Source organism: Barbus barbus (genome assembly GCF_936440315.1).
Source record: "Barbus barbus genome assembly, chromosome: 49".
Classification (NCBI taxonomy): domain Eukaryota; kingdom Metazoa; phylum Chordata; class Actinopteri; order Cypriniformes; family Cyprinidae; genus Barbus; species Barbus barbus.
The window spans coordinates 8,037,034-8,058,169 of NC_136727.1; the positions used below are offsets into that span (position 1 = coordinate 8,037,034).

A 21,136-nucleotide genomic window follows, 5' to 3' on the forward strand; every position below is an offset into this window, starting at 1 on the left:
GTCAAAGGATGAAGACAGGGACTGAGTTGACTGCACAGGAGAAGCGTGTTACTTAAAAACAGGAGAAAGATAATACATTAGTTCTGCAATATGTGCCATGTCATGCCAATAACAGTCACTCTTTATAAACAAGCAACATTTTAAAATGCGTTAACGTTACTTGTACCAGTACTTACATGATCAGGCCAACTAACTGTGCATGTCTAATAACAAAATATAAAATAACGAAACACAAAGACGCGTCTGTTTTTAAATGAGACGTTCCGCTTGCCCCATAATTGACTTCTTCGACGCGAGCGTTGAGCAGAGTTACCGCCCTGCTGAAAAAACCAGCTTAAACCAGCCTAAGCTGGCCAGGCTGGTTTTAGCTGGTCTCCCAGCCTGGTCATAGCTGGTTTATCAGGCTGGTTTTAGAGGGGTTTTGACCACATTTTTAGCTGGTCAGGCTGGTTTTAGCTGGTTTCAGCTGGTCAGGCTGGTTTTAGCTGGTCAGGCTGGTCTTGGCTGGTTTTAGCTGGCCAGGCTGGCTGGTCTTGGCTGGTTTCAGCTGGTCAGGCTGGTTTTAGCTTATTTCAGCTGGTCAGGCTGGTTTTAGCTGGTCAGGCTGGTCTTGGCTGGTTTTAGCTGGTCTTGGCTGGTTTTAGCTGGCCAGGCTGGTCTTGGCCGGTTTTAGCTGGTCTTGGCTGGTCAGGCTGGTCTTTGCTGGTTTTAGCTGGTCAGTCAGGCTGGTCTTGGCTGGTTTTAGATGGTCAGTCAGGCTGGTCTTGGCTGGTTTAAGCTGGTCAATCAGGCTAGTCTTGGCTGGTTTTAGCTGGTCAGGCTGGTCTTGGCTGGTTTTAGCTGGTCAGGCTGGTCTTGGCTGGTTTAAGCTGGTCAGTCAGGCTGGTCTTGGCTGGTTTAAGCTGGTCAAAGACCGGCCAGATAGCAGACTGACATGGAATCAGCGTAGTTTCTCGTGGCATCAAAACAATGTTGATTTTCTGCTTTTTAAAAATCTCACATACTTAATAATAGATACATTAGTAATAATTTATTAAACACACCACATTTAGTCATAATATCTTTATTAATACAAAATATACAGTTACAAATACATGTTTAGAGCATACAAACCTTCTGTATACAAAGCTTCTTTATTAGACTAATATAGAAATTAAAATGTTGCAATTAAAACAAAGTTCTTTGCATTATCAGATCAGGGATGTAAACTAATCAGGTCAGGATTGAAAAAGGTGATGAACATGTAACCCACAATTTTAATATCAGTAGACAAAGTTAATTTTCAATAACTCTTTGGGTCTACACGAATCACACAAATGATCTATTTTGTATTCAAAATGAATATTTTCACTTAAAGATAATAAGTTGGCAAGTTGTTTATGTCCCTTTGTTATATTTGCATACAGTGCATCTATTGTATCTAGTATTATTGTAACGAAACTGAGCACTTTTATTTCCCTTAAGAAAATGTTTTAGGAGTTGAAATCTTATATTTTGTTTCTTTCTCTCTCACAAACACAACAAAACAGTTACACCTTCTCAAAATCTCCATTGCAGGTGTATAAATCCTATTCTATAAATCACAAATGAAGAACTTCACAGGCTCAGTTATACCTGATTTATGCAGGGATATATTTCATTTTTTTCAGAATATTCTGTAATATTAATTTCGTCATAATATTTAATTCTTTTTTTCCTGTAATGTGTGTTTATTAGAACTGAACATTTTTTATAGACTTTATTAGAATTTAACTCTGGTATTTTTGTTGTTGTTGTGGTATATCTTTGGTATAAAAAAACAAACTATGAAGTTTGTAAAGAAACATCCATAAAAGTGACTTATATACCTTTAATTTAGTCTAGAATATTGAATGTGAAATAGTAGCACTCAAAAAAAATTGCACAAAAAAAAAATTGCCACTGTACATTTCTTGCCAAAACCATATTTCTACAGTGCAAAGTAATTTCAGGGTGGTGTTGTGTCGATTGAGTAATAATGACACGATCATGTCAGAATTCTGTGTCAAATAAAATGGGTCAAGGGCCACATGCTGTGTTTATCAGTGGATAGAGCGCAGGTATGCATGTGGGATCTCACATACTGATATGTCATGTGAGATCTCGCATATGAGTTCTCATTCTTACAGTCGCGGTCAGAATTATAGGCACCCTTAATAAATAAGATCAAAGAAGCCTATAAAAAATAAATCTATTGTTTATACTTTGCTCTTTCATTAAAAATAAAATAATCACAAAAATCTAACCTTTCAATAAGTAAAAAAAAATAAATAAAATAAAACAGGCATGTGATCAGTTAGAGACAAATAAAAAAAAGCAGGAAAATATCACCACGCCCACAAGCCACGCCCCCGGCACTTATTATTAAAAATATATATTTTAGCACATTAAAAGATATATCTTATATTGTAATACATACTATTGTCCTGTAAAAATAAAAAGCAGCAAAAAAAAATTATTGTTTTAATTACAATTTAAAAAAGTAAAAAAATTGCCTTGACAAAAGGGCACTTTGGGCATCGAGGAGGAAAAGGGGCAGGTGCTCAAGCACCAAACCCCCACCTGCACGTGCCCGACAATGAGTAAAAAAAAGAATATATTTTTTGATATGCAGCAAAAGATTGAAGAGCATCACAAATTGCAAAGTGGCTATAAGAACATTAGCTAAAGCATTGAAAATTCCCATTTCCACCATCAGGGCCATAATTAAAATTTCCAGTCCACAGAAAATGTCACAAATCTGCTTGGAAGAGGATGTGTGTCTATATTGTCTTAATGTTTATTTTCACAGGCCTCTTTTTTCATATTTATCAAAGGTGCCAGTAATTCTGACCACGACTGCATATACAAATGTGCCTAATTTGTTTATGACTTCACATTTTTGATTCGGGTGTATGAATGTGTTTTGCCCCACATTCACTGCAGCAACTCTTTCCTAACTGTGAGCATATGAGTTTCTTAATTTGTGATTTGTAGAATAGGATTTGTGCACCTCAGGATTTGAAATTGTATTACTGTCGTGTTGTGTTTGTGAGAGAGAAAGTGTAAATAAAACATTTGCAACTCCTAAAAAAAAATTTTGTGACTTCGAATTTACTGATACGCATGTGTGACTATTTTTTATAACTGCAAATTCCACTGTCACAGGTGCTCAGTTTTGCTAAAATAATACCTTCATAGAACATGGTAGTAGTCAGCCATCCATGCAAACGCAGAGAGGTCAGTGTGGTGTACTGTTACTGATACAGCTGTCCAGGCCAACATCTGATGTACTGATGTCTTCAACTGGAAACCAAGAAAACATGCAATAAATATAGTACAGTTCAAAATCCATCATACATAACCAATATAACATGGCTGCCTAATCCTGCTCCTGGAGATCTGCCTTCCTAAATTCAGATCTGGACACCCCTGCGTTATGAAGTATCACATCTGGTCTCTGGTATTATAAAGTATCAATCCAAGTTTAATTTAAGATTAGCTAAGTAGAAAATATTTGTGGCATAATACTGGCATTTTCTTTTTCATGCAATTTTCATACAAGATTAACCCTCTACAGTACGCAATATAATATCAACGAGAAAAAAAAAAATATTTGTGATGTTTTTCCTGCTTAAAATTGAACACTATAACAAATTCAATAAACATTTTCATTAATTTTATTTATATTTTAAAAGTGTGTTGCCTCAAGGCAACATTGTACCACAACGGACAAATTAAACATTTGACATTTTTATGCATAAAAAATAAATATATTTATTGTTAACATCATTTTCCATAACCAAACACCTGAACAGTTAGTTTTATCAAGTTTTTAAAGTATTGCATATCTCATATTTAATAAAATGCAATTTCATATCCAGGTCTTGCTCTCAGGCAACATTGTACTATCGTGGATCACAAGTATAATCTAACCATCATATCAGTTATCATATCAAAACATTACAATCAGAGTTCAAGTTAAAAAATTAAGGTAAAAAAATCAGCATAACCTTATCCTAATATGCACTTTATCCTTACAAGCATGCACACACACACACACACACACGCACATGCATGTAAAATCTCCTTCCTCACTAATGACACCTCACTGCTTCTGAGAAAGCAATTCCTCAACAGAAAAATCATAATGTGCAGATATAGTATCTGAATTACTATTTTTACAAATGCATTACAAAATTTTGCAAAAATGCAAATACATTTAGATAATTCTAACTCTTTTCCTTACTAATATCATATACTTGTATTATAACTTAGCAGGCCTGCATGGCCTCATCCGATTCCATTACGGTACAATGTTGAGGCAACATGAAGTTTTAATTTCCTAAAATAAATATGATGATATAAAGAAAAGTTTTTGAAAATACTTCTTAACTTAATAATGAAGGTGACTCATACTTGTTGTAGGCAATTATATGGATGAAAATTGATGATATATGCACTTTTCATTGGAGAAAATAGGGAGTCATGTGACGTGCACATGTCCTGACATTAGGTGCGTTCGACTTGAAGCACGGCTACAGACGGCGATCAACGAGAGTAGCCGCTTGCAGTCAGGGGCGGAGTTGAAAACGGAGTCGTCAAGTCGGACACTTCGGGGCTCTCGTAATTTGCTGCATCTACCTCAGTCATGGCAGATCACGTGGCGTTTGCTTGCTTTATTGCAGACGAACTGGAAGCTATAGAAATGCCGTTATTGTTGTATGAAATTGAGCACAATGAGCAACGAAAGTGAGTAAAGGTTCAATGTAATAAGTATTGTTTTAATAAACCTTTAAGATGTATGTAATATTTTGAAAGGGTGTCATCACGACAGAAACAAGTTTTAAGTAAATAAACAGAACATATTGAAAATTTGACTTGTGCAGTATGATTCATTATGCGTGTTTTTGCTACTGCAACTTAATAAAAATAATAAAAAAGCACATTTTAGTAAGACAAAACACCATGAACATTCATACGTGAACACCATGAACAGGCCTACGGATAAGCCCAATTTATTTGCCTTTCTATTATGATTTATACCAGCTTATGAAAGTGATCTGAATGTTGTATTAAGTTGACATCCAGCCAGAGTTGTTGGCAGTAATCACATGCAAGTGAAGATGGATGAACCCAGTAACTAGACAATTAGTATCAATCAGAATCCATGATGACCACATTATATTAAAAATCTGTAAGATTGACATTTGATTTATTCCATAAAAAAATGATTATCTAAATAGGTTATGCAGCTTAATACTGTAAAGGGTCTGTATGAAAAAGGTCCAAAATAAACCTATGCTATACGAATGAACAAAAAAGTGATTGCAGTAAAAATAATTGTAATCTTTTAATAAACATGATTTACGAGATGAAGATGACATGAAAAGTTAATTTATTTTTATTTTTTTGAAAGTCCGTATATGAGCATTAGTGGGACTGAAGTTGTCAGAATAAACCCGAAATACACGTTGGTGTTGTCATGTGGTGAATTTGGCCAATCGTGAAACAGCTGTGTCGTCATCAGCGCTCCCGCAGTCGCTCTGGAGAAATTGCGCCGGCTGAGTCAGCCGGCTGCTCTCGAAACGCTATCGCGGTACTTTGATGCCACACGTGACAGTGACGTGTGGTCGGCGCCGGTTCAAGTCGGACTAAATTTCTAACCGGCATGCACTGCTTCAAGTCAGCCGCCGATCGGTCTGCTAAGTGCTGCATGAAGTCGAACGCACCTATTGGAAGCAAAATGGACCACTGTGGGTCATGTGACCACTTTTTTGGGGTTTTCATTGATTAGTGTTTGAGTTCTACTACCCTGAGATAGCATTTATCAATTAAATGGGTGTCTCATTTTATTAAAAAATCCTAAAATAAAGTATGTTGCCTGGAGGCAACACAGTACCAAACGATGCTAAATATCAAATTAAATCAGTAAATAAGGAATAAATGTGTACTACAGAGGTGGCACAGAAGAACACAAGTGGCTTGTAGGTGTATTTTCAGATGTTTAATGAGGCTCAGAGGTTGCATAAGTGCAATTAAATTCACTGATTTTATCACTGAATCATTAATTGAATTGATTCGTTCGAACGGCTGATTCATTCAGGAGTGAAGTACATGACTGTCTTTATGAATGGGTAATTGAATCATTGACTCATTAATTTAAAAACGCAGTTCATTCTTAAACGAAACACCGCTGTATTTGAATGAAGATGCACAGCGGCTTGGCTGGACTGAAATGGTCGCACTGTAAAGCCCTGCAAAGGAGCATTAGTTCCTCTTCAAAAGTTATAGTCAGGGTATATACAGCAATCCTTAAGTTAAATTTACTACTTTTTAATACCTTTTTTACTACCTTCAGAATTTTTTTTTAAAACCATCACGACACTGAATTGCAAGTGTTAATCAGCAACCTTTCTATTATTTACACAGATTTTGACATATATAACATACAAAAAAGAATAGATTTAGAGACTGATGTTGACAACATATTGCACATATTTATTTCACTTAGTAAATAAAAATAAAACAAACTACATAAAATGTGCAATGGAGAGAATGGATAGTTCCAGCACACTGGCTGGCATTCACTGCAAGTTGCTGATTCACAAACTGGCATCTTGTATGAACTGTTGCTGATTCACAAACTGGCATCCACTACATGAACTATTGTTTGCACTTGTGCTATAGGCCTAATATGAATTTGTGGGCATAAAATCCTATGGCAAGTGCCTTAATTCCATGGCCTATTCCTCAATAGTTTTGTCCATTTTGACCAGTTCCTCTTTCTTCTCCTTGTGTCTCCTTCTAAGTGTGTTTGATTTGGTGATTAGCTGGGCCATTTTTGACCCAGCTTTCCCCTCTGCCTCCTCGGCCAATTTGTTGGCATCATTTTCAAGGATGGCACAGACTTCGTCCAGACTCTGCGTTGCTGCTTGAGCTCCTGTAGTTCGTCCTCTGCGGCCTTCCTTTTCTGTGTTTGAGCATCACTCTCCCTCTTTTTACGCTCTTGCTCCAGGTAGAGCCTGTACTGGGACCTTGCTGAGGCCACAGAAGCCAGCAGGTCCTTGGTTAAAGGCACCTTGAGGACACCACCACAGCTACTGACATTGTCACAGATTAACCTCAGTGCCTCCAAGGATTCACCGAGAAGGTTACAGGTTTCCACCTCCTTGTTAATGGAGAAGCCCCTCTCCACGGTGGCTTGTCCATGTGAAAGAAGTAAAACGCTCTGGCAGAATCTCAACAGGTCCATGTAGGATGGGCTGAGGGTCAAGTGTAGAAACACATCCACACGTTGCTTGAAAGGCTGGAAAGAGCGGAATTGTTCACCTCTGCCCTCAAGAGACAGCAATGATGTAAACTGCTGAATGATTACATCACCTACAACATAGACAAAGAAATTAAGTTAATTAATAGGTCATTTAAATTTAGTAGTCCCAGTTGGCCTATCAGACCATTTGGCAATACATACATCACAACATCATGTTATAACATCTAAGTAGAGCTAGGAATGTGTAAGGCTTCTTCTGAACTTATTAATTAGATAAAGCATTGACACTTCCTGACTGTTGAGAGGAGAATGCAGAAAACCATCTTGCTAACACACACTTCTCACACAAGGCTTTAATCAATCTGAATAACCTATGCACTTTGACTGTCCCTATACAATATCTTCTGACCAGCTGGGATGCCACCTGCCAAATGTTTGCCCTGGAGGAATGTTTGCACTATTCCCTTCATCTGTCTGATGCACCAATCGGGATCTCTGTGCATTCTTGAAGGGTCCAAGCATGCAATCTGCCTGACCACTTTTAATTTCAGGGGGCTTTTCTCCTGTAGCTTCACAACAACCTTAACCAGGCCCTGTAAACATTCTCGCCTGAAGGTGAGCACAGAAAGCTCACCAACCTTGAATCCTGGTTTGCTCTGAAGTTCCTAACAAATGAGGAACATTAGTGAATGTTCACTGCAAATGCTTTGGAAAATAATTTGTTTTACTTATTTATCCCTATTTCTTTTTCATCTTCTTATTACTATTAATTTGAGTAGTAGTAGTTGTAGTAGCAGCCTATATAGTAGTAGCAGTAGTAGTACTACTAAATGACAGAAGTTAATTTTACAACATACATCCTGGTTCTTTGTGCAGGCAACCCAAAACACATGTGCATCTCTAGGGGGGGAAAAAATAAGAAAATTACCTTGATAGCAGATTCTGCTCCCAGGCCTATGTCTACACTCTTTGGGGAGACCAAGTTCTTTTCATCTGTTAGATCTATTTTGATCAGCTGCAGGGGTGTGAGGTCCTGGGTGAGCTCTCGTTGAACGAACCACTTCAGTAAACTCTTAAAATTACAAAACAAGCAGTTAGTAATCCAACAATTTACACAGATTCACCAAATGCAATCAATTTTATAAAATATTTAATGATCATTACCATCAGCAGCTCAGTCAAATCTTTTGCCAAGAAGGGCAACAATGGCTCATCAGTTTGGAACTTTGTCAAGAAGGGGTTGAAAGTTCTTGCAATTGCCAGAAAAAAAATTGAATTTTGCAGTTAACACCTTTAAAAATTACATAAATGTATTATGTATTTTTATTTAACTTAGTGAGTGTATAAATCAGCAGCAAAAAGTAATTCTTGAAAAAATCTGCAGTCATTTTATTAATCTAAACATGTTAATAAAAACAAATAATATTACTATTAGTGCTCTTATAAAATTCAATCAGGCAATCATACATTTCACAATTTTATATTTATATATGAATGCCAAGAATTCAGAAGTGTGTATATTTATATAGCCTACACTACACTACACAGAAATAATACACAATTAAATTATGCTTATTTTAAATGTATTGAGCAGGTTAAGTATAAAAAATATAGGCTTTTAATAATCTTTCAGTGCGCAAAACCATGATAATATGAAACGCTTCAAAACAGAGCGCACAAAGCGCGTATGCGCATCGCGGGTGCAGAATGATGTGCTCAAAGCAACACGGAGTCACAGCAAGTGCGCATTTAAATGTTCACGGCACAAAGCGAAGAAATGTCGAGCGCACAAATCCTAGTGTATATCTGTCCAACAGTTTATTTATCATTTGTTTCTTCAAGAGTTTTAAATTCCAGTTATTGTGCGTTTGATGCCGATTCATAGTCCTTGTGTGTGTGATCTAACAGTAAATTAGCCAACATCATCCTATAATATACAAAATCTTTGAGAATAAATAACTCTTCAAATGAGTGATCACAGGATACCGCGTAAGTAGGGCTATATAAAAAAGAACTTACCTTTATGTGATGCAACAAATCTTCTGCCCTTCCATGTCCCAAAAACTGAGATCCAAAGTATCTGGATTGGACACGGTCGTCCTCCCAGTATCGAACATGGATGTCAAGCTGTTTTTTCTTTGACGCCTGATTGAGGCACTCATCAAACATCAACACGAATGGCCCAGCCAACTTCTGTGTTCTGAGATGTTGCCGAACGACCACTGAATATGACGTCAGCATCAAACATAAGTTGAGACGGAGACGAAAGATCTTTGATCATGTCCCCAGATATGCTAAAGCCCATATTTAAACGAACTAACGCGAACGCAGATAGAATTTCAATCAGAATAGGACACCTGATAGTCTGAAAAAATAATACCTAATTTGGAAAAAAGAATACCTTTGAGACCACATTTAATACTTTTAATGGCCTTAAATTTGTCAATTTTGATTTATCACTTTTTAATACTTTTTAAAACCCCGCGGATACCCTGTATAGTACACACCACCACACACAAATGAGACGTGCAATCAACCTTTTGCATCATCTGGCAGAGTTTTGCCTACAAATAAATGGTGATATCTCGGTACATGTAATTTAGAGAACAGGTAAACACTGTTCATTTACATATATTACCAACACTGTAACAATACAAATCTGGTTGAAAATCTGTTAACTTACCTTTTAGGGCATTGATTACAATATAAGGATAATATTTGGCAGCTTTGTATGTTCATTTATAGTTGTCATCATCTGAAGTCATCTTGAGATTTGGCGTCTTCTGAAGTCTTCTCAAGTGAGGCTGGATCCAAACTGGAACTTGCATAATCTTTAGTAACCTTGGGCATGGGCATCCCGAGACAGAAACCAAAAGGAGAAAGATTAGCAGAGGTGCTGTTCGTATTATTTCACACAAAAGATGATCCATTTCTTCACATATAACTGTAGTGCACGATTATGATATGTGTTTTGTGTGAATATCTGTTAAACTGTAAATTATTTCTGTGACCAAAGCTGTATTTTCAGCAGGCGTGGTTCAGCAAGGTCTGCAGCAGGAGAGAGATTTGGGAGACGAGCATTGAGTAAAGTGCAAAATGATAAACACCTGTGTCTAATTGCAGTAATTAGCGTGGATAAGGTTATGCTGATTTTAATTTTTTTTACCTTGAAACAACTCTGATTGTAATGTTTTGCTATGATAACTGATATGATGGTTTGGTTATACTTTGTGATCCATGATGGTACATTTGGCTGGATAAAAAGCCACCGGAGAACGGGAAGGTGGAGAGAGAGTCTGGACTGGGAGCTTGTGCGTGCCTCTCCCAAAAACAGTGGGATGAAACAAGCCCCCTCGCCACAGTTTAAAAGTTATTTTAAAAAAGAAAAGAAAAAAGAAATTCATATTTTTATTCAGCAAGGATGCATTAAATTGATCAAAAGTGAGTGTAAAGAATTTTGCTTAAAATAAATGCTGTTCTTTTGAAATTTCTATTCATCAAAGAATCCTAAAGAAAATTAAAAATAAATATTCAGCAGCTCAACTGTTTTCAGAAATGTTTCTTGAGCAGCAAATCAGTATATTATAATGATTTCTGAAGGATCGTGTGACACTGAAGACTGGAGTAATGATGCTGGAAATTCAGCTTTGATCACAGGAATAAATTACATTTTACTATATATTCACACAAAACAGCTATTTTAAATCGTAATATTTTACAATATTACTGGGGGTTTTTTTGTGCGTTTTTTTATCTGATTTGAATTACCCATTGAAAAAAACACCAGCAAAACTATTACAGAACTGTCAAAAGCTCTCATCTACACATACATATGTAATTAAAATCCCAAACTTTCATAAAGAGCTCAGTCTATGGAGTTAGCCTAATGTTACGTCCTCTGAAAACTGCTAAAATGCTAACGGACATGTTCGAAGACATTAAACCATTTATAAATTAATTTCAACAGACAATTACAAGCAAGAGAAGTGTCAGGGACAGTTGTATGTAATATCTGTGTGATTTTAGGGACTAAACTTACCGAAAACAGTCAAAACAGCAGCGAAAGACGGAGCTTCCTGCTAGTCAGTCGTCGTTTCCATGGCAACTCCCTCTACTCCAGTGTTTGAATGAGACTCGAATGTTCAGCACGCGCGCCAATTAAAACACGTCACAGTCACGAAGAATTCACATAAACATTTAAAATTAGAACATTACATAATAAATAAATAAATTAATTATTATTAAATCATCTATTATTTTTCTATTCTTTTTACTTGTTTTATTTTGTGTTCACGGTGTGTGTGTGTGTGTGTGTGTGTGTGTGTGTGTGTGTGTGTGTGTGTGTGTGTACTTGGATGGGTCAAATGCAGAGCACAAATTCTGAGTATGGGACACCATACTTGTCCACCTTTTCTTTTCTTTTCTTTTCTTTTCTTTTCTTTTCTTTTCTTTTCTTTTCTTTTCCTCTAACATTAGTGTTCCCTCTTTCAATCAATCTACTTGTTTAATTTTTATTAATTTTTAATTTATTTTATTTATTTTGTTTTATTTTGTGTTCACTCTGTGTGTGTGTGTGTGTGTGTGTGTATGTTTATGTGGTTTATGAGGACACAAATTTGTATAATGACATGGGTATGACAGAGGTATTATAATATGAAGGTGGTTTATGAGGACACTGCCTATGTCCCCGTAATTCAAAAGGCTTAAAAAACATACTAAATGGTGTTTTTTTGAAAATCTGAAAATGCACAAGGTTTCCTGTGAGAGGTAATTTTAGGTGTAGGATTGGTGTAGGGCAATAGCACACACAGTTTGTTCAGTATAAAAACCATTACGCCTATGGAGAGTCCCCATAAATAATAAACCACAAAAACCAACATGCGTGTGTGTGTGTGTGTGGGGGGGGGGGGGGGGGGGGGGGGGGTCAGTAAGTGCAGGGCACAGGTGGGTATATCGATGTGGGAGAAGTGGATTGGGTGAGAGGTAGTTGATGTGAGGGGTGTGGATGGGTGTAGAGGAGGGTGTATGAGTGTGGGTTGGGTGAGAAAAGTGTGGTGGCAAGAGTTTGTGGGATGTTGGTGTATTGCTATGGGAGGTTTGGGTGAGTGGATGTCGATGAGGAAGAGTGGGTGTGTGTATAGCAGTCTAGGGAGGGGGGATTGTAGATGTAGGTGTGTCACAGTGCAGCTCTTTTCATATAGTGATGCTGTTTCTGTGTGACTGTCAGTCTGTTCTCTCCCCTCACTCGCCCCCAAACCCCACTCCAACACATACAACCTACACTTTCAGATCTTTCAGACTGCTACTGTCAGTCATGCTTTTGAGAATTGTATGTAACAGTAAGTGGGAAACCTAGTTTTGAACAATGGAAGTAGTTGACTTGGGATTACTTTAGCCTGGACATTTGCCAGGAGTCGACAACAACACGTCTTGCCTTAACTTTAAAATTGTCGGAACAGAGAAAAGATGTTAATGAAAAACAAATGTGAGTTTACATTCTCTATAACAAGTAGTGTTTAATTATTTTACAAACATCACACAATTGAATTCCATCCTTGGAAATAACTGAAGTATATTTAAAATAGTACAAAGTGTTACAGAAAACTAAGAAAATGATATTCTGTACATATTAAACGTCCTCAATCAGTCCTCAATGACTCACACATTCCAGAAGTTATATATGCGTTATGCATTTCTTGTCAAAGATATTGTAAAAATTAAATTTTAGTATATTTTAATTACTGATGACACTAAAATTGTTATATATTATATAAATACCAAATTATATTTGGTCATACAACTATGGTGAATGTATTTCATCAGACAATAATTTAATCTGATTTAAGTCAGGGCATGCTACAGATTTATACTGTATTTTATGCTATAATTTATTTGTGAAACCAGTTTTATAATTTTGTTTTAGACTCCTCTCAGATATATTATATCATTAGCAACTAGAATAATTTAAGATGTACCATCTAGCATGCTTGACTATGATACTAAACTACCCTTGAATTTAACCTTGTCAGAAAGTGGAACAATCTAATTAATTTGTAATTAGGTAAAATAGACACCAGCTTGGCCAGGTTCGGAAACCAGCCTAGACAGGCTGGGAGACCAGCTAAAACCAGCCTGACCAGGCTGGGAGACCAGCTAAAACCAGGCTGGCCAGGATGGGAGACCAGCTAAAACCAGCCTGACCAGGCTGGGAGACCAGCTAAAACCAGCCTGACCAGGCTGGGAGACCAGCTAAAACCAGCCTGGCCAGGATGGGAGACCAGCCTGACCAGGCTGGGAGACCAGCTAAAACCAGCCTGACCAGGCTGGGAGACCAGCTAAAACCAGCCCGGCCAGGATGGGAGACCAGCCTGACCAGGCTGGGAGACCAGCTAAAACCAGCCTGGCCAGGATGGGAGACCAGCTAAAACCAGCCTGGCCAGGATGGGAGACCAGCTAAAACCAGCCTGACCAGCCTGGCCAGGCTGGGAGACCAGCTGAAACCAGCCTGGCCAGCCTGACCAGGCTGGGAGACCAGCTAAAACCAGCCTGGCCAGCCTAGACAGGCTGGGAGACCAGTTAAAACCAGCCTGACCAGGCTGGAAGGCCAGCTGACCAACCAGCTAAAACCAGCCTGACCAGCCTAGACAGGCTGGGAGACCAGCTAAAACCAGCCTGACCAGGCTGGAAGGCCAGCTGACCAACCAGCTAAAACCAGCCTGACCAGCCTAGACAGGCTGGGAGACCAGCTAAAACCAGCCTGACCAGGCTGGAAGGCCAGCTGACCAACCAGCTAAAACCAGCCTGACCAGCCTAGACAGGCTGGGAGACCAGCTAAAACCAGCCTGACCAGGCTGGAAGGCCAGCTGACCAACCAGCTAAAACCAGCCTGACCAGCCTGGCCAGGCTGGGAGACCAGCTAAAACCAGCTATTTCCAGCTTAAACCAGCTAAAACCAGCCAACCATCTTAGGCTGGTTTAAGCTGGTTTTTTCAGCAGGGCGCTAATCCCACAGCGCCATCTATGCGGCTTCAGTAAAGATGCAATGGCGGCGTTCGACTAATTTGTCTTCACAGTACTTAATTAATGCCGTTGGACACATTTAGTCTTTCGTGAGCTGAACAGTGAGATGAGTATAAACGGAGGTCGGAGCCATATCTAAATGGGCCCTACCTAGAAGATTTAGACCGTGAAAATGAGTCAGCTTAATGTATTTAACTTACATACATTGTGACGTTACATAATTGAACGTTTAAAAAACAAATGAAGCGGGTACACCAAAGCTAAATACATCTGACAATCTAATCAAGTAAGATTACTGACATCATTTAAACTTTATCATTAACGTTACCACATTGAGATGAAAAAGCACATTTCTCCAACATACTGACTTGCCTATTCGATATTTCCGAGTTTAAACCAATCAAATTACACAAAGTTAAAAAATAACTACAACTTATGCATTAATAGTAGCACAATTATTAACCTCAAATATTAAACTTATGTTTTAACAAATTAATTAAAAGAGCTTACCTTTTGGCGCGAGGCAGAAAAAAATGGCGACGAGACAACTTGTGCTGTGGTCTTCGGGGTAGATTGAGGGGCGGAGCTTAACAGAGTAAAGTTAACAATGCAGAATTCAACTCTGATCATTTTCACCGACACTAGAGGGCATTTTTCACTATTTGTTGTTAAATTAACTCCTTAAGAGTAAACGGAGAGTAACACTGCTTAATTAACACTGACGATTTTACTGTGTAGCATTACACAACACATTTAAATTTCTCTTATGAAACTATAGTATTAGGTTCCTCCAAAAAATGCTTACTATAAAACATGTTGAAGAATAGCTTGGAGGCATTTGATTCGTTACACAAGTTGTTTTGACAAAAAATAAAATGCTTGTTCACTGCACTGAAGGATCTTCTTGAATGTTGGAACAATGTTTTTGCCAGTCACAAGTCACTTGACTGACAACTTTTGATAACTGCAAAATGTAGTCGTGTATTTTGACAGTAATACAAACCGTCAACAGTAGATGAACAGTGTTCCTCCTGTATGCTCCCATCTTCCTCATCACAGTCAATAACTTTTTCTGTGGAAGTTCAAAACACAGCTTTACAGTGTATAATGGTTTGTAAACACATGGTATATGAATAGATGGTTGAAAAAAATATAATAAAATAGCAAACCATCAGGATCTATCCCAATTTCATCCAAGTTCTTGCCATGGAACTCGGCTAATCTTCCTTGCTCAAGAGCCATTAAAACTTTGCTGATCTTGGCAAGTTGCAGGGTCTTCTCAGGCAGTCGATAGAACTCACGGTGGATTCTTATGTCGTGTCCAAGAAAGTTTGCCAGCTGGTCCATCTCGGTGTCGGTCATGTTCAGCGCTGTTGAAAGAGTTGCGGCATGCTTTCGCAGCCTGGTAGATGTCAGTGCCTTGGGACACTTTGCACCACACTCCTTTGCAAAGCCACGGAGGCGGTCTGACCCTCGGAAATGTGTCATGGCTTCTGGTCTAGCAAACATATAGGCATTGTCTTTTAAAACCCCACAAGCCTCTCTCTGCTTAATCAGGAGTTCTAAGGAACACAGCATTTTGGGAGTCAGAAGAATTGGAACTGGCCGACCACGCTTTCCCCTGGTGATAACCCTTGTGAAGTGTCTGCAGAGTTTTTTCTCCAGTTCGGAGAGTGCCCAGTCCATATCCTCATGTGGATCAGAAGTGTCTCTTGATAAAAACGCAGACAAAGGCATGCTCGCCACCTCTCCTTCTCTCCGCCGGTTAAAGAGAATCATCTGGGCTGGACGCACCTTTGCCAGCTCCATCCAGGCTTTAGTAGAGGGACCTACAGAGAGCTGGTTGAACCACTCGTCTTGCACTTGACTGAGAAAAGTATGCATTTTTTGCACATCTTCAGTAAATGGCATGAGAGTGGGCACATTCCACTTTGCTTCCCTGATATTCCTCAATGCTGTAGCCGAGATCATCTCGTTCCACTTATTCTCATGGACTTCTTGAAACTCACTGGCATTCTTCACAAGCTGTTTGTCGTTGGAGATTAAGCCCCGAGCTTTTAAGAGTTTGCTTACTTTAACCAGGGAATTCCCAAGCTTATTTGCAAGTGATGGAACCGTGAATTTGTCGGTTTCGCTGTCATACGCACATGTATGCTTGACGGCTTTGACAGTCTCCGTGTACTTTTTTGGATTTACACAATCTTCCAGTGTTTTTAAGGAGGTGACTCTCCTAGCATTATGAATCGACCTTCCCAATTCTCGCATCTTCTCCCGCACACATTGTTTATTCTTATCTGATAGCCCACCTTTGTTCAACAGGTGCTGCCCAATTTCAGTAATTACTCTGTCATTTTTTATTATATCTGTGATTGGGTCAGGATTCATGGCACCGATTACTCGCCACAGTTGTTTGGTCATGTCTGAAGGCACAGGACCGGTGTAGGTACACATGGACTGAATACGGTTTTTTCCTGGTTTGGGAGGGACTGATTGCGGTTCAAGTCTACAAGTTCGCATATGTCTCCACAGGACCTTTCTTGTAAAAAGTCCTTGACAGTATGCACAATGCATGAAATCTTCTCCCTGTGCTTTTTTACGTGGTCGTTTAAATGGCACTAGTTCCCCCTTTCCTGACTCCATAACAGCAGCGTTGTGAGCATAGTTTCCTCGGTTGCGAATATAATCAAGCTGTTTTTTTCTCTCCTTTGATCCCTTTGGAAAGCTTAGAGCTCTAGCCACATCAGACTTATTTTCATGTGAACTTTCTAGATGCCTTGCCATCTTAGCATAAGGTTTAGAGCAATACAAGCAGTAATGTCTCTTGTTGTACACTCTAGCACCATCTATCTTTTGGTATGCACTAACAACTATGCCGTCTGTTGCGTTCTGACTTGAACTGGGCTCTTCTCCTGTTTCAGATGCTTTGGATGCAAGGCTGTGCATTTTGTCTGATGTTGTTGTGTCACAGTCAGGGGAACTCACTAAGCCAGATTCATCAACATCCAGTTCATCAAGAAGCTGATGTTTTGTCTGGTTTAGTGTAAGGCTAACATCATCGTCACTTTCGGAAGTGGTATCTGGAACATAATCATCTGAACTCTCTGGTGTAGAATCAAAGAGCTCATCAGAATCTTCAAGATTTGTATCTTTCACCTTAAAAAAAAAAAAGGAAAAAGAATTATGTGGAACTGCTGCAATTGATTGATCAATAGATTAACAGATACAGTAAATTGGCAACTACTGTATTGTCAAAATAATAACTTTTTTCCCTCAAGTTACATGTGATGATTTGCTGCTTCTTACAGTGTTATAATAAAGTTCTCAGTGAAAAAGTTACAGGCAGTTGATCTGACAAAAAAAAAAAAAAAAAAAAAGTCTGATTACATAATTTTGGTCTTAAAGTAAAATACAATTTTATTATTCTCTCATTTTTGGCAGTCAATATCACATAAAATATTAATATTACATAAATTTATTTTCCACCACTCTGCTGGGTTACTGATAATGAGAATGATCTGATCAATAATAAAAAAAGACATCAAGTCTCTTGAAAACTTACTATGACACTTTTAGTCCGTCTCAGAGTCACCTGCTGCTCTGCTATCAGCAGCAAAGCTGCTCTTCTGTAGGACACAACATCAAGAATGAGAAGATTTCACAACACGGAAAAAACACACTGACCCAAAAGTCATAATTGTGAGAAATTATATTCATATTTCTAATAGATTCAAAAATGAGCTATTGTTTATACAGTGTGTTGTGCAACTTACTAGAGTTCTCCATGGGCAGTCATCTCCGCCATAATCGTAGGCAATTTCTTCTCCTTCTTTAATGTCTTTCAGCGCAAATAAACACAAGTGCGGCTTTCCATTCACACCTATTTTCTTCATCTTACTATTTGGATGTTGGTGGTCATCGTTAACTAACCGCCCAAATGATCCATCTTCCCCAGATGCATCAATGCTTAAATTTGGGGGGAAAAAATGAAAAGGATAAATGCAAGTGTTACAATATATCACCACAAATCAGTGTCTTGGGCTGTATTTACGCTGCATGGTTCAAGTGACCCAATTCCCTTGTTTTTTTCTTTCATCCCATGTGGTACAGATCAGATAAGAGCCACGGCCGTTTCAGCAAGCAAGAGAAGAGCATGGATTCGGATATTCTCAGAGTGCTTTCAGGCTTCATGTGTGAAAATAAATCAGATACAATTGGATACATGCATTTGAAACATCTCTATTTGAGTAGCAGAGTATTAATTTAGCACTGAACACTGAAACCACAAAATAAAATGCACACAAACATGTCCCTGCCCTTGATGTACAATCACTGATGAACGCATTTGGTTTTAATTAGGAAAAAAAACACCTTTATGGCTGTGATTCAAACGGATTCAGAAGCTGTGACATGCTTAAATAGCTTCCACCTGGGGTCGGTTCCATAAAAGGCTTAGACTAGTTTTAAAAGTTAGTCATCTAATTTTTACATAACTTAGACTAATCTAAGTTGAATCCAAAATATACTAGTTTCACAAGACACTGTCTTAACATAGACCACGTGAGATTGGCCTATTGTAATCGCAAGCTTTCAGCAGAGCTGCATACATAATCCCTGTCCTGAAGAATCTGTACTATATAATTATATTGATGTATGGAAGTAACTATTGCATTAAAAAGGGTGCTATATGAATGACATGTCAGTAAATTAAACTCAATGTACTATTAAAATTGATTTGTGATGTCATACTGTATATGCTATTTTTAGTTTGTGTCACCAAGTGCTGTGTAAAATGCACAAATTGGATAAGTGTTACTCTTAAAAGAAACAAACACGTCGTCCAAAAAAATGGATATAGTCACAAAATCGGAATTGGTCATGAAGACCTGCAGTGTAAATGCAGCCTTATTTACTATAGTATAGCACAAGGAATATAGCTTTGGGGCAGTTTGACTTCTTACCACCACGTTTTCCCTCTCCACTTAAACTCGAACATAAAAACAGCACAGGATGGGTGGTAGAGTCTTTTCCGTCTCTCCAGCTCTGCATAATTTATCATATCGCCTCTGTATTCGACAATAAAATCTCCTTTGCAAATAGTCCACGTCCTGCAAATACAGCAAAAAACATTCAAGCCAAAAAAAACAACAAAAACAATTATATATAAAAATCTTGCAGATAAAGGATGATAATTGCACACAGAACACATCAATAGTAGCTTATTTGAAATATTCTGCAACCAGGTTCCTAATTAATGGGGTGGCCATATGTGCCATTTATACAGGACACGTCCTGGCCAGGATTTGTCTAAAACATCCAAAGTAGTTTGACCAATAACATGAAGGTACTGTACATAATCGACTATTCGTGGCACGTGATGTTTGTTGTTTGAATGACACCAAAGAACCGCGAGAGTGATTTAAGCACAAGGAGTCGTCTGCTCAGCTCTCTATAGCTCTCCTGAAATAATGTCATACAAAGATCGATCTGCACAGTGCAAACAGAAAAACCTGGATATTTTAGGCAATATAGAAATGTGTCCTGTATGGTCACCCTACTAATTAACATACTCAGTTACCAAGTTTTGCATTACATACTTATAAGGTTATGGTTACATACTATAGTAATTATAAACTGATAAATCATACCAGACACCACCTTACCTTTCACTGCGTTGATGTACTTCACCTCTAATTTAGCTTTGTCTGACTTTGTGACAACATGATGCATGGCATCCTTAAGAGGGCTGATTCGTGGTGGCATTTCAATCTGAAAAAAATACACTGTGAATATGGAGATACATGCATAATTAAACTAAGGTGTTTAGTAAGCAGATATGAATGTTATAGTCATGTTACACTGTATTGTACTTTTGTAATGCAACACTATATTACAATGTTATCAATTTATCAATGTGAAAAATCAGAACTGAAGGTTACCTAAATCGGGCACAATTCTAGCGTTTAGGGATCAACTCACTACTTTTATTTCAACTCTAATCGCTCACAAAATGAAAATCTGTTCCTATATAATCCCAGGCCTTGAGAAATACTGATTTGGACCTTAACCAGACTACTCTTTTGGACAATCTCACCTACAAACCCTTGTTTATTTTAACTAATGTTACTGTCGCTACTAAATTTAAGTTTAACGTTAATCATCTAATCATTTAAAGCTACTTAGTTTTTTATTTTACTTAATTTCTCTGTGAAGCACTTTGACATGAACCCGTCAATCAATATGACCCCCCCAAAAAAAGTTTTATTATAGTAAAACCATGTTTTTTGGCGTATTGACTAACATTTATATATCCACACAAATACAATCAAAACCATAGTTAATATTCGTAATGGGTGAGATCCCGCGGAACGCGATTTAAAGCCATGGCCAAACAAAAAATATAACATTTCTTTAATATAAAATAATTCCCTTCCCCCCGCCAGAACTAACGCAAACTTGACAAAACAAACTTAATATGAACCCAATCGCTCCATTAGCAATCAGTCAGGCTAAAGATTTGATAAAGCTTTCCGGTCAAAAATAATTCTTAAACATTCAATTGTATGATTATGCGATCGCCAATTTAAAAACAGAAATATTTCAGGCCACACTTAACTTTAGGCCTTAGCCTCAACGGTTAATTAGAGCTAATGCTAACTAGCTAGCCTACAACTTCAAATCTAATTAGCCTAACGTTAATTGGTTTAAAATGTACTTACCTTGTGTTTCACTTTTTCTTCTTTAACTTTAGCATCTCCTGCGAGTCGGTATCTGCTGTAAACAATCGTCTTGTACTCCGTCCGTGTGAAGTGTTAAGTTAATAGTCATATTTTCATATTGCTGATGATA

General features: G+C 38.0%; 1 protein-coding gene and 1 pseudogene across 3 annotated transcripts in view; both read right to left on the reverse strand.

Moving 5' to 3' along the window:
- Positions 1–21,136, reverse strand: part of LOC306867262 (von Willebrand factor D and EGF domain-containing protein-like) — a 175,087-nt pseudogene that overhangs the window by 52,914 nt on the left and 101,037 nt on the right. The window lies entirely within an intron of this gene.
- Positions 5,998–9,765, reverse strand: LOC306867282 (uncharacterized protein). 2 transcript variants are annotated; one of them, XM_079412880.1, is made up of 5 exons: positions 9,290–9,708; positions 8,435–8,519; positions 8,199–8,342; positions 7,680–7,935; positions 6,359–7,380 (listed from the first exon to the last, which is right to left on the reverse strand). In XM_079412880.1, exons 2-5 carry the CDS (start codon positions 8,435–8,437, stop codon positions 6,827–6,829), a joined length of 957 nt encoding a protein of 318 aa, XP_079269006.1. In that variant the 5' UTR covers positions 8,438–8,519; positions 9,290–9,708; the 3' UTR covers positions 6,359–6,826. The 2 variants fall into 2 exon arrangements, 1 of the variants encoding a protein (XP_079269006.1); XR_013783999.1 differs by lacking the exon at positions 7,680–7,935 and having other exon boundaries at positions 5,998–7,380; positions 9,290–9,765.

Bases quoted from the DNA above. Each gene is read 5' to 3' on its own strand.
- LOC306867282 (XM_079412880.1), bottom strand. The intron at 7,936-8,198 runs GTAATTTTCTTA...CTCATTTGTTAG, and splicing joins GAGCAGAATCTGCTATCAAG to GAACTTCAGAGCAAACCAGG. The intron at 7,381-7,679 runs GTCAGAAGATAT...TCTATGTTGTAG, and splicing joins GGCAGGTGGCATCCCAGCTG to GTGATGTAATCATTCAGCAG.